General features: G+C 39.2%; 1 protein-coding gene across 4 annotated transcripts in view; it reads right to left on the reverse strand.

Moving 5' to 3' along the window:
* The window catches only part of limch1a (LIM and calponin homology domains 1a), a 45,015-nt gene that overhangs the window by 11,806 nt on the left and 6,097 nt on the right, over positions 1-27,112 (reverse strand). For 2 of the 4 annotated variants that reach the window (XM_067441839.1, XM_067441838.1), the window contains exons 6-20: positions 20,346-20,654; positions 17,453-17,833; positions 15,942-16,292; positions 15,219-15,434; positions 13,335-13,367; positions 12,044-12,176; positions 11,797-11,954; positions 10,586-11,054; positions 7,817-8,120; positions 6,295-6,413; positions 5,631-5,718; positions 3,513-3,538; positions 3,053-3,166; positions 1,851-1,943; positions 1,573-1,778 (exon numbers count right to left, since the gene is read on the reverse strand). In XM_067441839.1, coding sequence (XP_067297940.1) covers positions 1,573-1,778; positions 1,851-1,943; positions 3,053-3,166; positions 3,513-3,538; positions 5,631-5,718; positions 6,295-6,413; positions 7,817-8,120; positions 10,586-11,054; positions 11,797-11,954; positions 12,044-12,176; positions 13,335-13,367; positions 15,219-15,434; positions 15,942-16,292; positions 17,453-17,833; positions 20,346-20,654 — 3,000 coding nt within the window. Of the gene's footprint in view, positions 1-1,572; positions 1,779-1,850; positions 1,944-3,052; positions 3,167-3,512; positions 3,539-5,335; positions 5,393-5,630; positions 5,719-6,294; positions 6,414-7,816; positions 8,121-10,585; positions 11,055-11,796; positions 11,955-12,043; positions 12,177-13,334; positions 13,368-15,218; positions 15,435-15,941; positions 16,293-17,452; positions 17,834-20,345; positions 20,655-27,112 lie in introns of all 4 variants that reach the window. The other 2 variants (XM_067441837.1, XM_067441840.1) reach the window with 2 other exon arrangements.

Below are 27,112 nucleotides of genomic sequence, written 5' to 3' on the forward strand. Positions count from 1 at the left end.
TTTGTGTGTGTGTGCGCGATTCACACATATATCGACCGATCAGGCGGGCCATGTAATACAGAAATAATATTACAATCAATCATGGGTGGATGACAAATAAATCATTGCGTTTTGTTTGATAAACACATTTACGAGCCCTGTGATTGAGAGAATCATTCCGGTTGCCGCTTTCAAAACATTCCCTCCCTCATGTCACTGAACTGACACGGAGCTGGAAATCATTGAATATGCAAATCTTATCCAATCCTAGCCATTGGGCGTTAACTTCCAAGTCTCCAGTGCGGCACGCCCATCAAAACCCAGCGTTCAGAAGAGAGCCTCAAAACCAGTGTTAACTAAATTAAAACCTTTAGTTATGATGTTTTTGAATGTGAAAACCACACAAATGTCATTAGTTGACCTCAGACAACAGCATACATTTTTTTTAAAAGCCAGTTCATGACACCTTTTAAGATGTATTTCAGTCGATAGGATCGCAAGTGGACGCCGCTGTTATTAGCTTGTCTACTTTCAACCACTTCCAGAGGGAGTCGAAAACGCATTCGACCAAATTGCTTTCATAGTGTAAACACTCATGTGGTTGAATGTGTTCAAACAGCTACAAAAGACCGGTTACTCTACGCCGACTGACTTAATGAGTAAACATAGGAAGTGTGCTAGCCAGACAGGATTTAAACTTTGTCTGCTGAAGACCTAAGTTTGGCTTGAAGACAAAAAACGCATCAAGCACAATGTTCTCTCACCATTCCTGATTTCTAACACACACTCAGTGTTCAGCGTGGTCTTGTGGCTATCAGAGCAGACACAAAAAATGATCGTCTCTGAAACCTACACAAGCTTATTTTGTCTATTAGATTGAAAGTTCTGAAAAAAAATCCTCTCCTCAAAAACATCAAGACAGAAGTGGTTGAAAGTGGACAAAAGAGACATTAAAACACCAGGTGTAAACGGGAATGTGTCTGCCTTGTCTACTTGTGATTCTATCTTAACATCAGGAGTAAACCCAGCCTGATCTGCCGGCGATTTGATTTCGCCCTGCAACATTAATTTCTACTGCACCTATGACACTTTTGCGGGAAACAATCGCAGACTGGCCTATCCACCTGGCGTGCCATTGGTAGGTTTAACACAATGACAGATAGAGAAGCAATGGGTCGTTGCCCGTTGATCACGCCTATTGTGGTCTGATTGGTTAAAGGACTATCCAATTGCATACAGAGTCATTTGAATAATGCTCGTTTATCACACCTCTTGTGCAGTAGAAAATACAGAGCAGACTCCCCAGACCAATGTTCAATTTTAAATTGAGCTTGGTCTGGTGATAGCCAGAAAAGGTGTAAACAGGACCACTGAATTAAATTACGTTGGATTTAAGGAATTTTTTGTGGGCGGGTAATCATAGTCACATAGTCAATCACATTATCACTTGGCTCAGTGGAAACCCAAGCCATTCTGAGAGGGGTTCACAGATCGCCTGGCTGAACACCAGCATCAGCACCGTTTCACTGGAAAAGGTATATGTGTTTTCTAATAAATGCAATTTTTGCATCCATATTTTTGCAAATATTCCACCTGTGTGTCAGTCTGTTACTCTGATTCGTCTGCGCCTGTTTCTCCAGAATTTCCTGTTTCTTGTCCCAGTCAGCCAAGGAGAGGACAATAGTCTCATGTGGGGTTGAGGGCTGGGTGAGGGACGGAGCCTCTGTCGTGATACTGGATGATAAAACTGAGGTGCTAGGCGTCAGTGGGGTCACAGTTTCCTCCAGTATCCGCCTCTCCTATAGATTAAGAACTAATAAGTCGTCATTAAAAACTAATTAGATGTCATGCATACCAATAGGAAGACGCACCTCTTCGTGGTGTCTCCTCTCCTCCTCTTCCACTTCTCTCTGTGCCTTCTCCCACTCCTCCTTCAACTTCTCCTGCTCTCTCTGGTATTTCTCCTGCCAAGAAAAAGAGGAATTGAAGAAATAGTTCACACCAAACGTTTAGTTAGTGTAACTTTCTTTCTTCCATGGAACAAAAAAGAAGACATTTTGAAGGTAAAATTTTCTGGAAAAATGTTCTGGTCTCTCTTTTCCTTGCAATAACAATGAATGACAATTTTTATATATGCTTTGTTCAGGTCAAATGGAGGAACTTGTACAGTATCCCTGTTACATATCTTACATATACTTACTATAGTAATAACATTAAATTGGCATAATTACAAGCAGCTATAACCCTAATTATATAGTAAGCAGATGTTGCTAATTAATATTGCGCAGTACTTATTTGTATAAATTACACTATAACAAGACCACTGTAAAATAAATAATAACCATGAACTCCAAAACAACTGTTTGTTTTTTAAATATACTGATTTTCTAATCATTCTAAACCAATTTCACCTTGTATATTTGAAAACATTTTTAATTTTTGTTATTTATTATCATTATTGTACAACTTTATTTGAAACCCATCTGTGACAATATTACATATATAACATATTAATATGTTCATTTTAAAATGTAATTTATGCCTGTGATGACAAAGCTGAATTTTAAGCAGTCATTAATCTTTTCTTCAGTGTCACGTGATCTTTAAGAAATATTTTTAATATTTAGATTTGGTGCTCAGTTGTTTTAAATGTATTATTATCTCATTTTTAAAACAGTGGTGCTGCTTAATATTTTTGTGGAAACTGTGAATTTTTTTTCAGGATTTTTTAAAGAATAGAAAGTTCAAAATAATAGCATTTGAAATATATTATCTGTAATAATGTAAAAGTCTTTAGTGTCACTTTTGTGTGACTTTTTTATGAAATCATAATAAATGCAAGTGATTTTTTTTTCAAAATTAGTTCTATACATCATTTTTGTGCATTCTACAAAATGTGTCCTCTTATATCCACAGAAGAAAGTAAGTCATACCAGAAGTCAACAAACAGTGTGATAGATTGGAGAGAAGGTGAAGGATAGACAGGAAACAGATAACCAGAATACTGACACCTACACCTATAAAACAGCAAGTGCGCACTTCTCTCAGACAAACCCCAAGCTGGCTATTGTACCTGCAGCAGGCGCTCCTGCTCCTGTTGCCATCTCTCCTGCCGTCTGCGCTCTTCATTGGGATCCCACGTCCAGTGATCAACCCTTTTTGCAAGGTTCAACATTGGGGTTTCAATCTGACTCATGCACACACACGTAAAGAAGACGAAAGGAAGAAAAGGAAAGGAATGTAAGAAGACAGGGGTGAACCTACAGTGTTTTAACAAGGTATGAGCACTTGAAAGTTGATCTGAGACGCTGAAACACCAGTGAGAAGCAATGCAACAGCAAAAGACATTAAACACAATCTGCTCCCCTCAATCCATTTGGAGTACTCCAGCAGCCAAAATGACCAAAATGCACATTCCTAGTTACAATGAGTGACTAACAAGGGAAAAAAGACTGAAAAGAGGTGCAGAAAGAGGACATAAAGGAGAGATTCTGGAAGAATGGGTGTGAGTTTGGCACGACTGAAGTACTTACACATTCAATTGAGTAGTCAATCCCCTCTGTGGAGGAAAGAAGAGGGAGGCTTTAGAAACTCATCACTCAATAATATCGTCTTACGCTAATGAAAGCGATAGCAACACATGAGTTTAAACTGGTGCACAGATACACAGAGCATAAAACACTAAAATTACACAAACAGAAAGTGAGAGACAAAGTGTTGAGGCATTATGGCTTTAGTTAACATCCGATACTGACATCCATCTCATGGTCCTCTTTCAAGACAGATCCCTGTTTACACTTATTACAAGATTATTATTTATATGCCCCTCAAATGCGCCTCCTTATCATATCCACTTATGATTTTGAAGGTCTTCAATTTTGTGACTACAAATGCAAAAGTGTGGTCATGTGTGTCTGACCACCTTTGATCAAAGATTGTAGCACCTAAGATGGATATGAATAGCAGGTATACATGGGGTCACAACAAGAAAGTTGTTTTCTCTTAGAGTTGTTATACAGACATGGAAACAGAAAAAGCAATATAACACAGATCATCCTAATTACTACATAATTCATTTCTGCGTATAAGACTGCATAATGATCAGACTATATAAATCTATTCTATGCTCATGGAGTGCTGACATACGTCCATGCTACAGATGGCTAATGAGGACAAAATGACACACACATCTCTGTTTTGAAGGGAAGGTCTTTAGTTGGGGAGAGAGTGGGGAAAGATGGGAGTGCGGGTAAACTCAATCATCTCAATAAGAAACTGCAAGATTTTTGTCATGTGACTATAGTAAATACTACTGGTAAAGTGGAAGGAAGTCAAAGGAAATGTACAATTTTCTGTATTCTACAAGTCAACAAAAATTTGTCAAAGCATATTTTGTCAATATATATATATTAAAATGTAAATTATAATTTTTTTAATGATAGGATATATTTTTAGCTGAAATGATTTCATTAAATTCTATTAACCCCTGAAAATTATATATATATATATATATATATATATATATATATATATATATATATATATATACACACACACACACACAGTATATATATATGTAAATGTTCAGTGTATAACTTATTTGTAATGCATTATTTTTTACATAATTAATAAATATAATATAATTTAGTATAATATAGTATAATATAATATAATAAAATAATCAAAATTTTTTGATAATTATAATATAATATAGTATAATATAATATAATATAATATAATATAATATAATATAATATAATATAATATAATATAATATAATATAATATAATATAATATAATATAATATAATATAATATAATAATAATCAAAAGCTTGGGGTTAGTAAGATTTTTTAATGTTATTGAAAGAAGGTTTACATTAATCCATTTATTTGATTAAAAAACACAATACAATCAGAAAAAGTATTAATATTAATAATTGAAATATTATTACATTATAAAATAACTTATTTTTAAAATGTAATTTATTCCTGTGATGGTAAAGCTGAATCATAATCATTCTAATATGCTGATTTGGTGCTCAAGAAACAATTCTTATTATTAGTGTTGAAATATAAGATATGTGCAATATAAGATATGTTTCACATCTGTCTCCTTTGTCCTTAACTATAGGACTAGTTAAGTTAAATTAGCACTGTTTACTTCACTTTCCTCTACATTTAAATCCAGCTTAAAAAGTATTGCCTCATAGTGCCCTCAGCAGACAAGCATTTACTATACAATACACCTCCACAGGAGGAGTTAAAGGAGGTTGACAAACGAGAAATGATGCAGATGAATTATCTGCTGTTCGTGGAGAGGGAAGCCCTGTGCGATTAGTTCATCTATCAGTTTACCTGTTGGAGCGAAGAACTCCCAGCGTAACCTAGAGCTACTAGAGGTATGTGAGGACTCTAACAGACCCACACGCACATCACATGATACCAGCCAGAAAAGATGGACAGTAAATGAAAGAGACAAAAAGCAAGAGATAAAGATCGGAAAAGATAAACCAGAAAGAAAGTTAACCCAAAAAGAAGATTTAGTAGAGGTAAATGGAGGACTAAAAAGTGGACTAAAAAGTTTGAGTAAGGATTCATTTGTTCAGTACATTATGAGAGATTAAGGATATGGCAAGTGGAGTTGTGTTACCTGTCATTGAGAGCGAGTATGAAGTCTGGTCAGCTTTGCTGGTCTCGGCAGTTGAGCTCAGATCACATGAATTATGGACTGAACCAAGCTGATGGGAATGAAGGGAAATCATTATAGATCCTCACGTTTTTCAGTCAATATAGAAATAAAAGCAGGTCGAGTACACAGTAACACATTCACCCTATTTATCAAAGTATGATGTGCAAAAAACAAAAAAACAAAAAAACTAAACTGGGTGATCAGGACCCCATCCTGAACTTAACTTAACAGAGTCTATTTTGTGTCAAGTGTCTATTTTGTGAAAATGTCCAGCCCACTGTACATTATCCTGCTTATTACATGGCAACTTGGTTTATTTGAATGATTTTATTACTTAGCAATACATTAAAACTAGTACAGCTATATTGGACATTTCTCGTCTGAGCCAATTAAACAGTTTAGAAGTCGTGAATGCAACGACTGACCAATAAGAATAAAGTTTGAAAGCTCACAAATGCACCCTTAAAAGCACTAAACAGAAGTCACGTGAACAATATCAGGTCTAGTCCCAAACTAATCATTTACTTTCAGCCGACTTAAAGCTTTATATTTAGGAATCAGAGCATGTGTTTCAAAAATCATTGAACTTTTATTAAAAAGTGAAAAGAGCAAAATCAAGGCCCACCTGCTCTGTGCAGAATGTGTCATTTGGTGGGATTTGGTGTGTCTGAGTGAGTTCTGTCACTATGGTTGTTGTGACAACACAGTTGAGCTTCATCATTGTATCTGGCACTGGCTGCTTTCCTGATGAAATATGAAAACTGTAAGTTAATATAAAAATTATTCAGTATATACCTTTTCTTTAAAGGGGTCACATCATACTACCAAATATTTTAACTTTACATGAGTTTAAAGGGTTAGTTCACCCAAAAATAAAATTTATGTCGTTTATGACCCTAATGTCGTTACACAACCGTAAGACCTCTGTTCATCTTCAGACACAGTTTAGCACACTATACTGCCCATGTCCAGAAAGGGTATAAAAACATCATCAAAGCAATCCAAATGTGACATCAGTTAGTTTATTCGAATCTCTTGAAGCATTGAAAATACATTTTGGTCCAAAAATAACAAAAACTACGACTTTATTCAGCATTGTCTTCTCTCAAACATTATGAACGGTTATGAATCAGCGTATTGTGATTTCAGCAGTTTGGCAGTTTGACACGCGATCCGAATCATGTATCAATCAGAATAAAGCCATAATTTTTGTTATTTTTGTGTTCCGAAGATGAACGGAGGTCTTACGGGTGTGGAAGGACATTAGGGTGAGTCATTAATGACATAAATTTCATTTTTGGGTGAACTAACCCTTTTCATTAGACTTTTGCATGTAAACACATTTAGGGACAGATTTATTAAACAGGGCAAATTAGCATGAGAGCACAATCCCCAAAATCACAGATGGGAGTGGACAGTTCTGCACATGATCTACTGAACACATGCAAATCAATGAACACAGACGCAGCCGGATCATTTCCATAATCACCAATATGCAATCTACCAGTTAGCTTCTGGTTTAAAATAGGCTTTTTGTGGGCGGTAAATAATGGCACAAACACCAGTAAATTGACGAGTGCAAACCTAGGTAAATCACCTGGCACGATTCATTTAAATGAGCTCATAAATTGTGCATCTGGAAGGGAAATTCCTACAAATGCATATGCAATAAGGTCAGCCACAAAAATAACTGTGTCCATGCCTTGTCAGCAATGTGAGCAGTCAAGCATCAGTGTATTAATCTAGCTGACATCAGAAAGTTTGAACTATTTAAAGAGATGGTCCACCTAAATCCTGTTATTATTTACTCACCCATTTTTGTCACTTTGCGTTTTTTATTCTGTGGAACAGAAAACATATTTTGTAGAACATTGGAATCCATTGATTTCCATTGTATGAACAAAAAAGACATTCTCAAAATATCTTTTTTATGTTCCACAGAAGAAAAATTATTCATACAGCTTACAGTGGATGAGTAAATTATGGCAGAATTTTCATTTAGGGGTCCTATCCCTTTAATTTTAAGTTGTCTTTTTGAACCGGCAAGGAAATTTTGTATGTTTATTTTGCACTATATTACACCTAAAAAAGAAAAACTTCAACCAAAATGCTGAATACTGAAAACTTTGCATAATATAATCTCCAACCTCCTGGTTCTGACGCCGATAGTGCAGTTGAGGTGTCTTCTCTGATATTCTCTTCTTGAGAAATAATAGAACATTCCTTTTCCATCTTTACAACTTCTTCCTCCTGTTCAGGAATGGAAGTTTGTAAGATTCGCTGGTGGTCTGAAGCTTCTAACACAATTAGCTCCACATTTTGTTGACTTTGAGTGGCTGGCTTTGGAGATGAAGGAGAGAAGTTGGTAGGAAGATGCATAAAATCTCTCTCGTCCCTCTCTTTGCTCTCCTGCTGTGTGCTGTCACCATTCACTCGTATCAGCCCATCACTCTGTATTAAGAAACAAAGAACACACATTTATCCATGCTGATTATGTTCCCTCAACTTCATGTCATTCTTGCATGGAACACAAAAGGAGTTATCTAGGTTGGTATTTTTCATACAAAGAAAGTGAATGGTGACCATGACTGTCCATTCCACTTTCATTATTTGCAAGAAAGTAACTCGGACATTCTGATCGATAACTTGTGTTGTGTTTTACACAAGAAAGAAAGTCCTAAGCTGTGTCTTAAACCACGTACTGTCTCAGAAGGTATTACATTTGAATTTGAACTTACTTAGAGATTCATTAAAAAGGTAAGTTCTATAGAGTATGAATAGCCTGACAAGCCAGACCCACATCAAGATGCTGCCGCTAGGGTGCGTCTAGATTTCTAGGCTAGAGTATGAATGCATGTTGTATGAATAAAATCTGCACGTACTACATCCGCCATGCTGTCATGATCATGTGACCTACCAGCCACCTGCTTCCCTTCACCTCCATGGGACAGTAAAGTGTTCATCGAATGTGCACTTCAGAATTTCACTGGAAATCACAAGTCCCCCGGGGACTTGCCTACTGTTTTTTGAATACTATGTATTCATACATACTACTCTGTTGGCGTTTATTTTTTGCATACTATGTAGTAGGGATATATTCGATTTTGGACACAGCATTAACAGTTTTGAACAACAAAAGGGTGAGTAATGACATAATTTACATTTTTGGGTGAACTATTCCAAGAAAACATTGTCTCGTGAGGTTTCAATCTGGGGGCTCAGAACCAAAGAAAATTTGAGGGGAAGAAACAATTTATAATTTGTTTTATTTTATAATTCTGCTTTGTCTTCATGTATAGTAATGGTATATTCAAACATTAAATATTCAGAAAAAGCCGTTTTTGTTGTTGTTGTTATAATATGCCTTTTCTCATACAGTTAAAATGGGTCTATAGCTGTCTTTATATTTTATTAAGGGTGTCGTTTGCAGGGAGATCATCGAATTTGGGTGTCCTTGGTGTTCAAATGTTTGAAAATCCCAGCATTGTCCTACCTAATTAATCTTTAAATGAGTTGGTTACTGATCTGGTAACACTTTACAATACGGGTGCACTAATATGCATTAATTCATGCTTAACTAATGCACAGATGATCATGAGTTAATGTATTACTAATTGTGAAATAACCCATTTATTAACCGCTTAAACTCCGGGACCATTTTTTCCTAGGGCTCTAGAGCACACAGGGCCTGAGTTACAAACTTTCAAAAATGAATTTATGAAAATAAATAAAAAGCGCCTAATTTTTGGGGGGGGTTATAACAGCTAAGACAACCTATACTTACATATTTACCCCTTTTAGCAGTGTTTTATGTAACTTCAAAGGGTTTCCTGTAAAATGACACCAACATTTTGAACCTAGACCACTGTATGTGTTTATGGGAGGCTTTTAAATTTGGGTATAGGCCAAATCCAGGAGGAATCGGCACCAGAGTAATTTAGTGTAAATACATTACTTTGTGTAAAACACATGCCAAAGTGACGCATATCTCCAGAAAGTAGAGACTCTAAGCTTTTTCAAATGGTACCATATGACACCATAGCTCCTCCACAGACATTTAAAATTGAAAGCATATACATGACAATGTCATCCTGTACAGGGTCCATGGATTACTGCATCAGCAATTCAAAATTAATTCAAAACCCATAACCACAATTACATATTACTTAATCAATTAGTTAATACACTGTAAAAAATTATTGTTGGTTTTTGTTGGTTTAACTTAAAAAAGTAAGTAACCCGCTTGCCTTAATTTTGAGTTTATTGAAATTAAAAATTTGAGTTGATACAATCAAGGACATTTGTTTAATAAATAGAAACTCAAAATATTATTGTATCTGAACCACATAAAAAAAATTGATAAATCATGAAAATAGCACTATTTGTCATGTTTCACTGCGTCATCACAAATGAAACACACAAAATTACCCAATATGCTTACAAAATCTTTTAATAATATTTTAATAAAGGTTGTTGAATCTCAAAAAATGTTCATTGTAATAACAAAAACAAATTTTTTCAATGAACCCAGGTAACTTTTTTCTAAATATTTTTTACAGTGTAGTCATCTGCCCCAACAAGTAAAGTCATAACATAATGAGACCTTTATAAATCATTAGCTATTGATTAATATAATATATTATTAAGGAATTAATATATTATGACACATTTAACTAATAACAATGTAATGTTTACTTAATCTATTAATAATGTAGAATCTTCTTTAATTGCTGATGCAAAAATACCAAAAAATGGTCCCAGATTTTAAGCGGTTAATAAATGCGTTAGTTCCCCATTAGTAATACATTAACTCATGATCATCTGTGCATTAGTTAAACATGAATTAATGCATATTAGTGCACCCGTATTGTAAAGTGTTACCATTGAGGGTATTGTCCTGGGTAAGATATACTTGCCTTAAGTGATTTGCGAAGGCCTTGGCTGAATTTAGGCTGGCTGTAGGGCTTTGGGGTGATAAGGGGTACGGGCTTTGATGGAGCGGGAGGAACTCGCATGGGTGCTGATAGGACTTCTGGAGCTTTGAAGGACTTGGCAGGTGATAGTTCAGGGGTTTTGGGGTGTGCCGGTTCCTGTTTTTGTGCAGTCTTCTGGTCTACATGGATACCGTGGTGTGTTTGGGTAGTTTGTGCAGGCTCTGGAACCTTTGCTTCGACTAAGGTGGTGCATGTTGGCTTCTTCTCAGGCTGATGGAGAGGTGATATGTGCATCGGTGAGGCAGCAGAAGGCAGTTTGGGGAGCTGGAGTTTCTCCAATATGGCATCGCTGATGGTGAAACGGAGAGCATAACGTTGAAGCACAGCTGCTTTCTCTTCTGGAGTGGAGGCTTTACAGTACTGTTCATGTAGCTCCTGCTCCCTACGCTCTCTAAAAAAGAAAGTGAGATCAATTCAATGTCAATGACATATTGGTGTGCAAGACGTGCAAAGTTCTTAGAAATGTACTCTAATGTTGCTTTCATGGTTTTGGAAAAAAAAACTACGCATTTCATTTTTGAGAGAAACTAAACGTGGTGTAATCATGAAGTAAAAAGGAATAACAAATATTCAAATAACAAAATATCTTCTCTTTTAATATATGGCAAAGCTGAATTTTCAGCATTACTCTAGAAACCTTTCTTCATTTTATCAATATTGAAAACATTTGTGATACTTTGATGCACAAAAGAACAGCATTTATTTGAAATATAATATTTTTGTAACAATATAAAAGTCTTAACTGTCACAAAAATCCTTATTTCTATCTATATCTATTTACTCTTATCTTACGGACGCTGAACTTTTGAATATTAGTGTACTTTTCAAGAATGTCACTCTTTGATATTTCTGAACTCTAAATAACTTTTAATCCAACATTTTAAAACATGCTCATTCTAGAAGGTGGATTTTATTCAAGAATGACTTGAGTGTATTTTTGAATAAATTAATAAATCAGACAAAAAAAGAGCATCATGTCACTGACCCTAAGGCAGTAATTTAAAAAATAATAATTCTAAAACACATTTTCTATAAACAGTTGTCTTGTCACTGTACTTGCCAAAATGTGCATGATACTCACTAAACCCCCACAATCTAAATCTAGAGGGTGTAAAAATGTCAATTTGTCTCACTTCTCTTCTACTATTTCTTTGTATGTTTTGATGCTCTTCCTGCGATGGCCGGCTCCTCCATCCGTTGTCATTAGCTTCTCCATCATCTTCCTCTCCTCTTCCTTTTTGATCAGATCTTGAGAAGCACTTCGTCTCCGATTCTTCCAGCGAGCCAAGTCCTACACACAGAAGCCAGAAAACGTACGCATGTATACACTTGTGAGCTTGTTAAACGTGTTTGTGTGTGGGTTTGTGCTGTATGACTCACGTCCTGCCACTGGTCCTCCTCCTCTCTGAGTTTGTTGTACTGGTTGTGTAGGTGCTCATGCCGTGATTGGCTGTGCGCCCGAAGGTAGGCAAGCTCATCCTCTTCATCACGCATGTCAATCAAACTCACACTCCTTTGAATAAACAAACAAACAAAAACACCTTTACAAGTGCTGACACTTTTAGCTGCAGAAAGGAATATTCAATCAAAGCCAGAGCCGAAATAATATTGCATCTCTTCCTCTGAGACCTGAAGGCACAAAGAAAAGGAACTTCTTGATAAAAAATATGAAATGTCAGTATGATGTTAATGACGTAGAAGAAATGTTAGCAGACGAGCAACACTCGTTATCAGGACGATGTACAATACAAACAGAACAACTATAGTAAACGTAAATCTACATATATCTATCTATATCTATATCTATATCTATATCTATATCTATATATATATATATCACAGTATAATTTATTTATTTATTGCTCAAGAAACACTCATGTTGTTCAAAACCCATATTATCATAATACCATATTAAATTGTAGTTAAAAAAACTATTAAACTACACATTTTTGTAACAGGTGTATATATACAGTATATAACCAATCTTTTGATTGTAATTAGCTTATAAACCATATAAAAAATCTAAGTAAAAATAAAGTTAAATAAAGTTTTTTAATGATTTTATCATCCCACTCACAACATTGATCTAAATATTTGTTCAACGAATTAGATCAACTTGGATCAGTTCATCAGATTTCAATCTGTTTCTCACATAGAGATATGGCTTCATAAAATAAGTCATATCTGCATCCTTTTTGAAGCTTGAAAAGTGCAATTTATTGTAAATACATGGAAAAGAGTGACCAGCACATTCTTTTTGAAAGCATTTTCTTCCCCTCACATAGTGATATAGATTTAGAACAACATGTAGTAACTTAATTTTTTTATAGAAACACTGCCTTTAATGCAACTGGGTATGCTGTAGTGGATTGAGGTTATAAAAGTGTGTATGCATGTGAAGCCACTTTCTCCAGGAAAACTAAGTACCCACTACAGCAAACCATGAGGAGGATTCAAACGTATGTAATTACATGCATGTGTATGGGCAGGCTCGAATACTTAGCTTTTGAATATGCATGCATAAAGAGTAAGTGAGAGTATATCAGTTTAGAAAATGGTTGTGTCTGCATGTGAATAGAGACAATGTTGAAAACATGGGTTTATAGTGCATGCAACTGCTCAGAAGGAATGAAAGACAAAAAGATAAGAGAGAAAAATAAAATAAACTTACTCTGTTTCATCAGAAACACTAGTAGCTCTGAATCTAGAACATTAATGAATAAAAAAATAAAAATATAAAGTGAACAAAACAGCTGAACATAATAGAACACTAAGCATAGACCTTTATAAATGTAAAATACTGATTATTATCCATCAAAATAAAAGCTTACCTCACTATATTTTAGTGTTTATATATATATATATATATATATATATATATATATATATATATATATATATATATATATATATATAAAGATCTTGTATATATATACACATATATATACAATATGTATATATTGTATCTTGTATATATATACACACACACACACACATAATCCTATTTCTAGAAAAGTTGGGACATTTTGTAAAATGCGATAAACTGCACAACAAATCTGAGATTTGCTAATTCTCTTTAACCTTTATCTAATGTGTTTTTACTGAGCAACTTCATTGCATTTTGTAAAAATAAACAAAGTTCAAGGATCTGGGTTGAAGGCCCAGAAAACTTGCTGATATCTCATAGAATTGATAAATGGCCTTTTCCTTATGTAACAGGGACTCAAGTTGCATTTCTTAAAGCAGTGTTAGACAGTGTTAAGGGACAACAGTTTCCTGAAGTTCTCCTGAGCCCATGGTAGCTATATTTAACACAGTAGCATGATTGTTTGAAATGGCGTCTCAGGGCTCAAAGGTCAGCGGTTTCTAGCCTTGCCTTACACAGCCTGAGATTTCTCTTGATTCACTGAATCTTTTCAAAATCTTATGTTTGTTAGACAGTGAACGAGCTAAATACTTTTCAATCTAGCACAAATTTGATTTGTTTAATTGTTTGGCAGTTCTCTAATTACAATTGGCACAGACTATTGAGCCATGATCCATCTTCGCTCTGCCTTTGGTGGATGGACAAAATCCCATTTATATCCATCTATTACTAATTCTCCTGCTTATTGTGGATTGTTTCAAAACAGTTTAACTAGGATATTTTATAAGCTTTTCACTTTTTTTTTTTGCCTCTGCCCAAACTTTTTTGGAGTGTTTCATTCAAATCAAAATGTGTTTCTATATACAAAATTAAATTAGGTTGGTTCCTTTCTTTGTACTTTTTGTAGCTAATTAAAGGTTCAAGAGATATAACAATTCACAGAGTTGTGATTTTATTGCATTTTACAAAACTTTTCTGGAAATGAATATATATGAATATATATATTATATATATATATATATATATATATATATATATATATATATATATATATATATATATATATATATATATATATATATATATATATATATACACACCAATAGAACAATATATAATAGCTTCTGTTTTTTTGTTGTTGATATAATTTAAAAGGTTTTTCACACACTTTGTGCAGGAAAATTACTCCACTGATAATTTTTTTTGTGTCAATCATCATTTAAAGTCAACATGAAATCAAAACGCAACACATTTTCTTTCTTTTTTCCCTGATCTTATTGAGCATTCCATGGTGAATACTATTCCAAAACAAAAGCTAGCAAAATATTCAGCTTAATATTCACACTTTGTCAGTAAAATCTCAGAGGGTTCTGAGCAGCATTTTATGTTGACTTTAAAAGTGCCATAAGTGATGTTAGCCGCATTAGACTGCCTGCTCTTTAATGACTTACAAGCAAAGCTCAACTCTTTAAATGAGAGTGTCTTTGTTTAAATAAAATATTCCTATAATAATATCCATCATAGCACCTTTAAAGGTAACAATTGCGTCAGTGAGCGAAGTAAAGAGAAACAGCGATAAAATGCAAAGGTACAGGCATGAGACACTCGTTCCATGCAGAAATACAAAAATACATTTGAGTAAAAGCTCTTTTCAAAAGTAATAAATTGGTCCTGAAAGTGCTTTCTCACATTGGGGGGAGATCATCATCTTCCTGCCAAAGGGACCGGCGTGAGGGTTGGTCGGGTATGGGGGAGGGGCTTTTGGTAATAGTCTCATCTTTAATAAGACTTTCATGTCCCACCACACCCAAAGAGCCCGCCTCCTGCCTGTCCATCATCTGCTGACACTTCCTACCCATGTCCTCAGCATCTCTTGGGGGTGGGGCCACAGAGCTAAGGGTGAAGCTGAGAAAGTTGCCATGGTTACTAAAGCAAAGCAGGGGAATGAAAGGGAGGCTGAGGCTCTGTTCTCTGTCTACAAAACACCAATCAACAGCCAGACCAGCCAGAAAGAACTGAGAAAACAAATGCAAAAAACACTGAACAGACATCATTCAAAGGCCAAAAGATCAACTGATTAAAAGATTCATTTTAATCTGAATACTTATGACGAATACTGAATATGTACAATATTATATATATATATATATATATATATATATATATATATATATATATATATATATATATATATACATAAATTTTTTCGAATGAATGCCAAACCAGTCACAAATATTAGTAAGCAGACAATAGCCACCAGCAAACTCAACCCACATCAAAAATAGTTAATAATTTAATGGAAATTTAAACAATTTTCTTTTGCACGGGCACCACAAAAGCAACATTCCTTATCTCTTATCTCTCAAACATCCACTCTTTCAAGGAAACGTTTCATTCCCACGGGTTCCTAACCTGTCCAGAGACAGGACTGTCTCTTGCTCTCTAGTCTTGAAGTAGGACTGCGATCCACCGACAGGGGTGTTTTTTTGTTTGACAGAACCAGGTTTGGGCAGAAATGCGTTAAAAGCCTGTCCTGCCCCTGCACTTGGCTTTTGATAAGATCCAGTTCTTCGTGCTAGCATGTCATCTTTCTCAAAATCTGGCAGGGGACTGCCATCCCCCCATTCAGGATCATCAACATTATCATCATAACCTCCAGAGCGATCAGCGTTAGTTACAGACGGATGCACCATGTCAGGGCTCTTTTTGGTCACTACAGACACTGGAACAGGTGTCTTTGGTACTTCATCGGCTGGTTCATTTCTGTTAAAATAGCATATGCTGATAACTAACTCACACAATTCAACTCAGTTTGATAGAGCAATATTCTACAATCCTCTACAAGGCACATCCTAACGCAAACAGGTTACAAACAAATACACACACATACAGTACATTCACTCTGAGAAAAAAAGAAATACATTTTAAGTGATTTTTGTTTGACTGCAAAAATGTTCTGGTGTTTTGGGTGGTTGCTAGAGTATTGCAAATTGGTTTCTATGCAATTATATGAGGTTGTCTATTTGCTCAAGAGTTCTAGTTTCTAAATATGACTAGTTCCTCTTTTTTTCCCTAATTTATTATTGAATCTAGTGATGTACCCCGATATTGATAAATTTCCAACCTTCTTACATTAATTATGTAAGAAACATTCATTATTTGTATTGATCAATATTGGATATTTAATTTGCTGGTTATTTAAATCCATAATCCATAATTTGTATTATATTAAATTTTTTTTTTTTTTTTCATATTTAGACTTTGGTGCCATCTGTCATGTAACACTTGTAGTTAATCTTTAAAACAATTTATTAACACTTTTTTTGCAAATCCCAAATTATCCATTTTCCATACAGTACATAATGATGTTAGTTATTTTTGTGTTTTATGCATTTAAACTGTACAGAATATTAATAGCGATTTATTCGAAATTATTTAGACATATCCCTTATGAAAGGAAAATATATTTACCAATATATTACTTCAAAATATATTATAATATATTGCAAATACATGGAATAATATCTTGATGGTATTGTACAATATATTATATATTCCTGTAATATACTGCAAAATATACAAATGATTGCCGCTTTCATATATTGCAATATATTGGCGAATATAAATATTAAAGCCTATATATGTGAATATATTGCCTAAAGTATTACATGATATTTTCCAATATACTGCAGTATATTTTTGTTTCGTTAGGGATTGCATCACCAGCATTTTAGCAAATGCAAACTGCAGTAAATTTCCTAACCAAGTATGAGAAAAGCTCAAAGACATGCCCTATAAGCAATAAATAGTGCACCCAAAAGGCTAAGAATGTTTTTTTTCTTCCCATGGCATGTTAGCATGTTAGACTCATGCATTATAACAAAGAAAGGTTTGAGACTTCCAGTTAGTTTTGCTTGTCCCACCTCTGTCCAATCTTGGTTCTCTTTGTCTTTATGTTTCTTTCCAGGTCCTGGAGGTCACCGTCTCCACTCGTGCTCATCTGGATACTTCCTTTCTGGGCTATGGAAGCCCCTCCAGTGCCTTCTCTCTTGGAAGCCGGCAGCGGGAGGAATCTGTTATATGACGTCCCGCTTGCTGGCTTCTGATATGCTCCTGTTCTACGAGCTAGCATGTCATCCTTTTCTATATCTGGTTGCCTCTCCTCTTGTTCGTCTTCTTCATTATCCTCCCTCTCATCTTTAGCTTTCTTATCCAGTTCTTCCTCCAGCACCATGCGCTCAAACATGGCAGGGTTCGGAGGCTCAGGGGGCATGATGGGAGCAGGCTCAGGGTTTGTATCTCCACTAAGTAAGTTAGTTTATGATGTATGAGACGTGGAAGGAAAAAGAGAAACATTGAGTCAGAAACGGAAAAGGAAAAAATTAGGGGGTCAGAGAGGACAGAGAATGCAGATAGCCTACAGGCATTGAAAGATGCAGTCCAATGGGAACAACAGCAACTGCATTGCAGTTACGCAAAACTACAGAATCACACAAAATCACTATACAGAATTTTCCAGTTCCTTCAGTCATATTTCAGTCCACACCACCACAGAAAGCCATTCACTGCTAATTTCTCTCATAAACAGCCCAAATAAGAGCAGTTTTATCATCATTCAGGAGTGCTAGTGCTACAGTTGTTAACATCATACTAACACCCTCTATTAAGCCTATTTTCCATCCTAAACAGCACAAATATAAGCAGTTTTAACCACCACTCAGGGCTACCACAGTTTTTAGCATCATGCTAACAGTCTCTCAAAACACAAGTCCACCAGACTAAACTACAGTGAGATGAAACTGACATGCCCTTTTAATGCAGCATCACTGCTAAGATCACTACACATTCCCAAACTCCAGCACACTCTGATGGTGAGTATATGCATCCAGATCTTTGGTAAACATAACTGAGAGCAGGCAGTCCTCAACAAGCAGTGTTTGTAGTAGTGTGTCGGAATTCTTCACATCACTGGACCAACAATTACTGCTCCTGACAATGAGCACTGACTAAAGGGGTCATATTGTGATGAAATAACAACGGAAAAGGATAGAAACCATTACCATAATTAGTATTGACAACCAGGACATTCTACTCTGTGCATTTCCATGGCAACACTATTAAACGGCAAAATGAATGTGTGTAATTTGAATAATCATTAGACAAAACCTCAATAAAAATAGCAGCTATTATGCAAATGCATTATTAATACACTTTGTTTAGCAAGACTTTAGCTAGTTATTCAACTCTGTGTTAGCGACATTAACTGTATTGTGTCTTTCACTTATTTTCAGACTGTTCTGAAGTCACCGCCATCTTGAGCGTTTCCGCTGAGATGGTGCGAGTTACAGCTCTCAGAAAAATATGTGAGCACTTTTTACCGACGGTACTTTTCAGTCGCGACATATGAGCACTTTTTTAAGTCTGTTCTTGTAATCATGGTAATTTGGACTTTGCACCTTAAAGGTGGGGTAAGTGTTATTTCAAAATAAGTCCAATAACAAACTTGTAGCCAATCAGCAGGTAAGGGGCGTGTCTACTATTGACGGTGAGAAGAGAGCGCTCAGTGCATATCATTATTCAAAAAAACACACAACACACACGACGGACATTAGCCGAGAACTATTATATGCTGGCTTTTGCGTGAATATGCTTGTGTGTCATGTTCGCTTGTTTGTCCATTAGCGATTATATTGTCTGTCACTTCAGCGATGATAAAGGCCCGTTCATTTCCACACCGTATGGAGCATCTAAATTTCCTCACTGTCTGTTTCAAGCGTCAGCTCAAAAAATGTGTCCAACAAGTAAGATACTATACTCCTAATATATGTTTGTTTCTTCTTCATGATACCCTTATCCGGTCATAATCGGTCTTTCAAGTTGTTCAGGAAAACGGTTTATGTTTTTGTGATGGAAGAGGTGACTTTTTCATTGAATATTCAACCTGGATTACTAACACACAGATTCTGCCATAGTCGTTGCCTGAGTTACGTATGTGTGGGGCGGAGCTATCCAAATAGGGGGAAGACTCTTTTGGGGGTAGGGGCGTGTTTGTTTTGGTGATTTGAAATACCAACAACAGTCACCAGAAAGCACTTACCCCACCTTTAAAGGTTTAGTTCACCCAAAGATTTAAATTCTGTCATCATTTACACATCCCCAAGTCGTTCCAAACCTTTATGAGTTTCTTTCTTCTGTTGAAAAGACAATATTTTGAAGAATATTGGTAAATAAACTGTTGATGGGCCCCATTGACTTCCATACGATGGACAAAAAAAAATATGGAAGGCATTGGGGTTCATCAACTGTTTGGTTACTGACAGTCTTCAAAATATCTTCTTTGTGTTCAGCAGATGAAAGAAACTCATACGAGTTTTGAACAACGTGAAAATCAAATCATAATTTTCTCACCCTCATGTCATTCTAAACCCGTAAGACACTCGTTCATCTTTGGAACACAAATGAAGATCTTTTTTGATGAGATCTGAGAACACATTATAACACATTAAGATTTTCATTTGTGAACAACATAAGGGTGAGTAATTTTAGGTAAACTATATTTTAAAGGCACAGCAGCGAAAAAAAGCTTGTTTAATTCTAACTAAGAATTAAACATTAATTCTAAATATTTTTTTAGAGAGTGGAAATAGAAGCTATATTATGACTGTTCTAGTTTCTAACCTCAGCAAAAAAATTAAATGCTAAAAAAACATGACGTGGCCCCTTTTTGAGTGTTCCTCCACTGGTCTGTTGTGCATGAAAGTGCATGTATTTATGCATCTATCCTTCTATCCTGTCTTTCCTTCTTTCTCTCCCTACCTGCCCACCGCTCTCTTTGTCAGTCTGGAGCCCAGCCCTATGGTGGGCACAGCAACAGTTGCCATCGAGAGGAGGTACCGAAGCTTCTCTGCCTCGTCCCCCTGTCCCTCTTCCCTTTCCTCATCCTCCTCTTTCCAGGAAGTACTCTCCATCTCTGTCACACCCCCAAATGTCACAAAACGCCGCCGTTCACCGGAGGAACGTTCCTGGCAACCAGCCAGGTCGTTCTTGGCAACCTTCGTCTTGGAGGAGACAGAGAGGCAGCCTTTCTCAAGACACGTCTGACACAGAGGGACAATAGGGTCATCGCTGTTCACACGCACACACATACATGACACATGTGAGTAAAGAAGAGAAAGAGAGAAGAATTAGAGGAGCAGACGGAAAAAATGATGAACACTGAAACTAATGAAGAAAGCCCACGTCAGTCTGACAGTCAAGTCGGTGATATAGAGAGGATTGTCATGGATCTCTGAATAGGAATCTTTGTGGTATCCCAATAGGCTAAACCCATTGATGCTGATGCAAGCATGGCCTTTTGAGTCATATAAAGGGAAAGTACTATACTCAAGGAATGACACACAGCCTTGGCTCCAGTACAACAGTTTAGTATGTGGTCTTAGACTCGCATGCTCCCCTCCCTCTTTCTCTGTGAGCATCTCTTGGTTTCAATGGTTGCCTTGGTGACGTCTGTTTGCTTGAGAGGGGCTTCCCTCTGCAAACAGAATTTGGAGTCTGACAAAGGCCCACTTTAACAAACATCTCCACAACAGCGTAACAAGACACAGAGCCCTCTTACGCAGCACTCACGCCAATGACAGACTGAGCTTCTTGGCTCTAAGCCTCAACTGATTTAAATATATTTTAGGCTTGTACTGCGTCTTTTTCAGAGACAAGTGTTTCGTCTGTCTACATTGACAGCAAAAATGTGCGATGGCACACAATCGCAGCCATTATATTTGAAGACCATATATTCTTCCTAAAATATGAAAGCAGTAACATATTTTGCAGACTCATTTATGCTGTGTGGAAAATTTTACGTGTGTTACACTGTAAAAAAAAAAAAAAAAATCAAAAATAAATTACCTGGTTGCCTTAAAATTTTTAGTTAATTGAAATTACAAATTTGAGTTAGTGCAATGAACATTTTTGAGAATCGGCAACCTTTATTCAAATATTATTAAAAGATATTGTAAGAATACTGGGTAATTGTGTGTGTTTTATTTGTGATGACGCAGTGAAACATGCCAAATTGTGGTATTTTTATGATTTATCAAATTTTTTATGTGATTCAAATACAATAATATTTTAAGTTTCTATTTATTAAACCAATTTCATTGTATCAACTCAAAAAATGTATTTCAATAAACTCAAAATTAAGGCAACCAGGTTACTTACTTTTTTAAGTTAAAGCAACAATATTTTTTTTACAGTGTATTAATAAGATAATATTATTGACTTTATATACACACTTAGTACATACTTTATTAGTACACACTTGTACTGAAGCCACAACAATTATTACAATTTGTGGAAAATATTTACTTATATTTACTAAGTTAACAGAGTATGTTTTTATACCTAATATCACAATATAACTTACACATCCAAAGTTTGGATGCAGAAATCATTCCAATATGATGATTTGGTGCTCAAGAAAAAATATCATTATTGAAAACTGATTTTTTTTGTGGAAAATCTTTGATGAATAGAAAGTTCCCAAAAAATTTTTTTTATAAGAAATATTTTGTAATATTATACATGCCTGTCACTTTTGGTCAATTGAATTAGTCCTTGTTGGATAAATAAAGAAACGCATGAACGGTAGTGTACTTTGAATAGCATTTTTCTCTTAAAACTTGTGAGCAAGCTAAGGGTGAGGATACAGTGGGAAAAGATAAATTCTGCAGAAAAATAATAAAATAACTTCTATATATATATATATATATATATATATATATATATATATATATATATATATATATATATATATATATATATATATAATATAGGCTACTCATGTATATCATTGTGGCAAGGGGGGCGTGGTTCAGCGAGGTCTGCAGCGGGAGAGAGAGCCGCGGGACGAGCGGTAAGTGAGTGGGTTGGACGCAGATTAATAACACCTGTCTCTTGTTCCAGTAGTGTTCCAGTAAACCTCGGCGGAACCAGAGACCAGGGAGAGAGAGAGATCGGACGGTTGATGCGAAACCCCAGAGACTGAGTTACCGGAAGCCGGAAGTGCCGACCCGGAAGTGATCGAGTGTCTATGAGAATTCACACCGCAGTGTGTGTTGTTGAAGTTATAACAAGTTTTGAGTTACAATAAAGAAGCATCAACCGTCCAGCCGACCCCCGTGTCCTCTTCCTTCCTCCTACTATCGAACTTTGTTACACTGGTGCCGAAACCCGGAAGGAAGTAGGACAGCGCCGCCGCCATGCAGACGCCCTCCGCCTCGCCATTTGCGGACATTATTACATCCCTCGCGGTCCTCCATCAGGACCAACACCAAGCCATGCTGGACCTCCGGACAGACCAGGAGCGCCGCTTCGAGGCCATTGTCCGGGGCCAGCAAGAGGACCGCGAGAAGTTCCGGAGCTGGATCGACCGGGAGGTTCGCACCGAAGCCGCCGGGCTGACCAGCGCACCGGTCCACGTGCCCCTCCACAAAATGGGGCCACAAGATGACCCGGAGGCCTTTATTGACCTATTTCAGAAGGCCGCGGAGGCCTGCGGGTGGCCCCGGGCACAGTGGCCGGTGCGCCTTATACCACTACTGACAGGGGAAGCCCAGGCGGCCGCACAACAGTTACCGGTGGCGAACCTCCTCGAGTACGAGGACCTAAAGAGGGCCATCCTCCAGCGGGTCGGCCGCTCCCCGGAGCAGCACCGGCAGAGGTTCCACTCCCTGGAGTGGGGAGAAGCTGGCCGACCCTTCGCGATGGCCCAACAGCTCCGGGACTCCTGCCGCAGATGGCTGCCGAGTGGGTCCAGTGCCACCAGCCCACGTCGCTGGAGACGGCCATCCACCTGGCGGAGGACCACCTGGTGGCGTGCCCGGGGGTCGGCGAACCCCTTCTAACCTCTCGCTCTCTCTCTCCCCCCTCTGTATCTCCCTCTCGCCCTATCCCTCTCCCTAGGTCCCGCCCTCCGGGCCCTCCTCGGATTCCCCCCAGAGGCCGGGGTGGGATGGGCCCTGGACCGTTCGGGAATTCGCGGGCTCCGCCCAGGGGGGCGGGGCTGCTGGGGGTGGGGGGTGACAATGGCTCTGGTTCCACGCCCTCCCCGCGCTCATTCTCCAACCCACTCCCCGCCGCAGGGGCGGCGGGTAGGCCTGGGCTGGCCTGCTGGAGGTGCGGTGATCCGGATCATTTTGTGGACCGATGTCCGATGATGGACATCGGGACAATGATCCGGATCCCGGACGTCCAGCGGACCACCCCCGATCAAGCAGGAGAGTACCAAATTCCTGTAAGTATCAAGGGGGGTACATATCAGGCCTTGGTGGATTCAGGATGCAACCAAACCTCGATCCATCAAAGCCTGATGCAGCCTGGGGCATTGGATACAAGCCGCATGGTTAAGGTGCGGTGTGTGCACGGGGATGTGGTGGAATATCCGGTTGTCCCAGTCACGATACAGTTTCGGGGTCAAAAGCATAGTATAGAGGTGGCGGTTAGTCCACACCTCCGGCATCCGCTAATTCTGGGGACGAATTGGCCCGCCTTTACGGCTTTATTGGGATCGTTGTGTGCGGATGCCGCTTGGGAGAAAAAGGCAAGGAAGGGGGCGGTGCGAGTACAGCTTGGGGAGACTGAACCGGGACCCTCGGAGACAACTCCAGAGGAACCGAGCGGGATTGAGAGACTAATTCTCTCGGACCGCGATGACTTTCCTCATGACATCCTCATGACGCGATGACATCCTTTCCAGGTCCCAGGATGAAACCCTTAAGAACGCTTTTCAGCAGGTCCGATCGATCGACGGACAGTCTCTCCAACCTGCCTTGCCTGTCTCCTATCCTTATTTTGCCATAATAAAGGATCGGTTGTATCGAGTGACCCAAGACACTCAGACAAAGGTAGATACAACCCAGTTGTTAGTGCCAAAGAGCCGCCGGGAAATGCTTTTCCAGGCGGCTCACTCTAACCCGATGGCGGGCCACCTGGGACAGGCGGCCACGCTGAATCGTTTAATGACCCGATTTTTTTGGCCAGGCATTCATGACAACGTGCGCAGGTGGTGCGCGTCTTGTCCTGAATGTCAGTTGGTGAACCCACTGGCCGCCCCAAAAGCGCCATTGCGCCCCCTTCCATTAATGCAGGTCCCCTTCGAGAGAATTGCGATGGACCTCATCGGGCCATTAGAGCGATCCGCACGCGGACATCGTTTTGCGCTAGTTATCGTGGACTACGCAACACGATATCCGGAAGCAGTGGCTCTCCGCAACATCTCTGCGAAGAGTGCTGCGGACGCACTGTTTCGTTTAATCTCCCGAGTGGGGATTCCAAAGGAAATCCTCACTGATCAAGGCACGGCGTTTATGTCACGCACGTTAAGCGAATTGTACGGATTATTGGGCATTAAATCCATTCGAACAAGCGTCTATCACCCACAAACCGACGGCTTGGTCGAACGATTTAATCGCACTCTTAAATCCATGATCCGTAAATTCGTACAGGAAGACGCCAAAAATTGGGATCGGTGGTTGGAACCCCTCTTATTTGCCGTGCGGGAGGTCCCGCAAGCCTCCACGGGGTTTTCCCCCTTCGAGCTTCTCTACGGACGGCAGCCCCGGGGGGTGCTGGACGTCCTACGAGAAACTTGGGAGGAGGGGCCTTCTTTGGCCAAGAACGAAATTCAGTATGTGCTGGACTTGCGAACAAAACTCCACACTTTGGGGCGGCTATCGAGGGAGAATTTGTTGCAAGCCCAGGACCGCCAGAGCCGGTCATATAACAGGGGTACAAAACTACGCAAATTCACACCGGGAGAGAAAGTGCTCGTTCTACTCCCTACGTCGAGCTCAAAATTAATGTCAAAGTGGCAGGGGCCGTTTGAGGTCGCACGACAGGTAGGAGAGCTCGATTATGAAGTGATACGATCCGATAGGAACGGGGCACGTCAAATATACCACCTCAACCTGCTAAAAAAATGGAATGAGGTGGAATCAGTGTTGTTGGCAACGGTGATCGGGGGAGAGGATGATCTCGGGCCAGATGCGAGCATAAAACCGCAATCAGTCGCGCTGGCCCCTGGGGGAGATCACCTCTCACCGTTACAACTCACTGATTTATCAAAATTGCAGGCGGAGTTCGCTGACGTGTTCTCGCCCCTACCGGGACGTACCGACTTGATTCAGCACCATATCGAGACCGAGCCGGGCGTGGTAGTTCGCAGCCGGCCGTATCGCTTGCCTGAACACAAGAAAAAGGTAGTTCAGGAAGAATTAGGCGCCATGCTCGACATGGGAGTAATCGAGGAGTCCAACAGTGACTGGGCGAGCCCGATAGTTTTGGTCCCCAAAACAGACGGCTCGGTCAGGTTCTGTGTGGACTACCGCAAGGTGAACGCTGTGTCGAAATTCGACGCGTATCCAATGCCGCAGGTTGACGAGTTGCTTGATCGGTTGGGCACGGCTCGATTTTATTCGACGCTGGACTTAACAAAGGGCTATTGGCAGATCCCCTTGTCTCCATTGTCCAAAGAAAAGACAGCTTTCACCACGCCGTTTGGATTGCACCAATTTGTCACGCTTCCTTTCGGGTTGTTCGGGGCGCCCGCTACCTTTCAGCGCCTCATGGACAGGATTTTGCGTCCTCATGCCGCATATGCTGCTGCCTATCTGGATGATATCGTGATTTACAGTCACGATTGGCAGCGGCATATGCAGCATGTCAGGGCGGTCTTGAGGTCGCTGAGGGGAGCGGGGCTCACGGCCAACCCAAAGAAGTGTGCGATTGGGCGGGTGGAAGTAAGGTATCTGGGCTTCCACTTGGGTCATGGACAGGTGCGTCCCCAAATTGATAAGACCGCAGCAATTGCAACCTGTCCGAGACCCAAGACCAAAAAGGAGGTTAGGCAGTTCTTGGGGCTGGCGGGATATTATAGACGGTTCATACCAAATTATTCGGACCTCACCAGCCCTTTGACTGACCTTACTAGAAAGGGGCTACCAGATACGGTCCAGTGGACGGAGCCGTGTCAACAGGCTTTTACCCGAGTGAAGGCTGCTCTATGTGGCGGGCCGCTCTTACACTCCCCTGACTTTTCTCTCCCATTCTTGTTGCAGACTGACGCGTCGGACAGGGGGCTGGGCGCAGTCCTGGCCCAGGAGGTGGAGGGGGGAGAGCGGCCGGTGCTGTACATTAGCCGTAAGCTCTCCAAGAGGGAAGCTAAGTACAGCACCATAGAGAAGGAGTGTCTGGCCATCAGGTGGGCCGTTCTCACCCTCCGCTACTACCTCCTGGGGCGAGAGTTCACCCTCTGTTCGGACCACACTCCTCTCCAATGGCTCCACCACATGAAGGATACCAACGCGCGGATCACCCGTTGGTATCTAGCTCTTCAGCCGTTTAAATTCAAGGTGGTCAAGGGGGGGGGGGGGGGGAAGGGGTGCTGCAGGCCGGACGGCTCCCCGGCCTGAGTCGGGCGGTGGGGGTATGTGGCAAGGGGAGCGTGGTTCAGCGAGGTCTGCAGCGGGAGAGAGAGCCGCGGGACGAGCGGTAAGTGAGTGGGTTGGACGCAGATTAATAACACCTGTCTC

Source organism: Pseudorasbora parva, chromosome 4 (genome assembly GCF_024679245.1).
Source record: "Pseudorasbora parva isolate DD20220531a chromosome 4, ASM2467924v1, whole genome shotgun sequence".
Classification (NCBI taxonomy): Eukaryota; Metazoa; Chordata; class Actinopteri; order Cypriniformes; family Gobionidae; genus Pseudorasbora; species Pseudorasbora parva.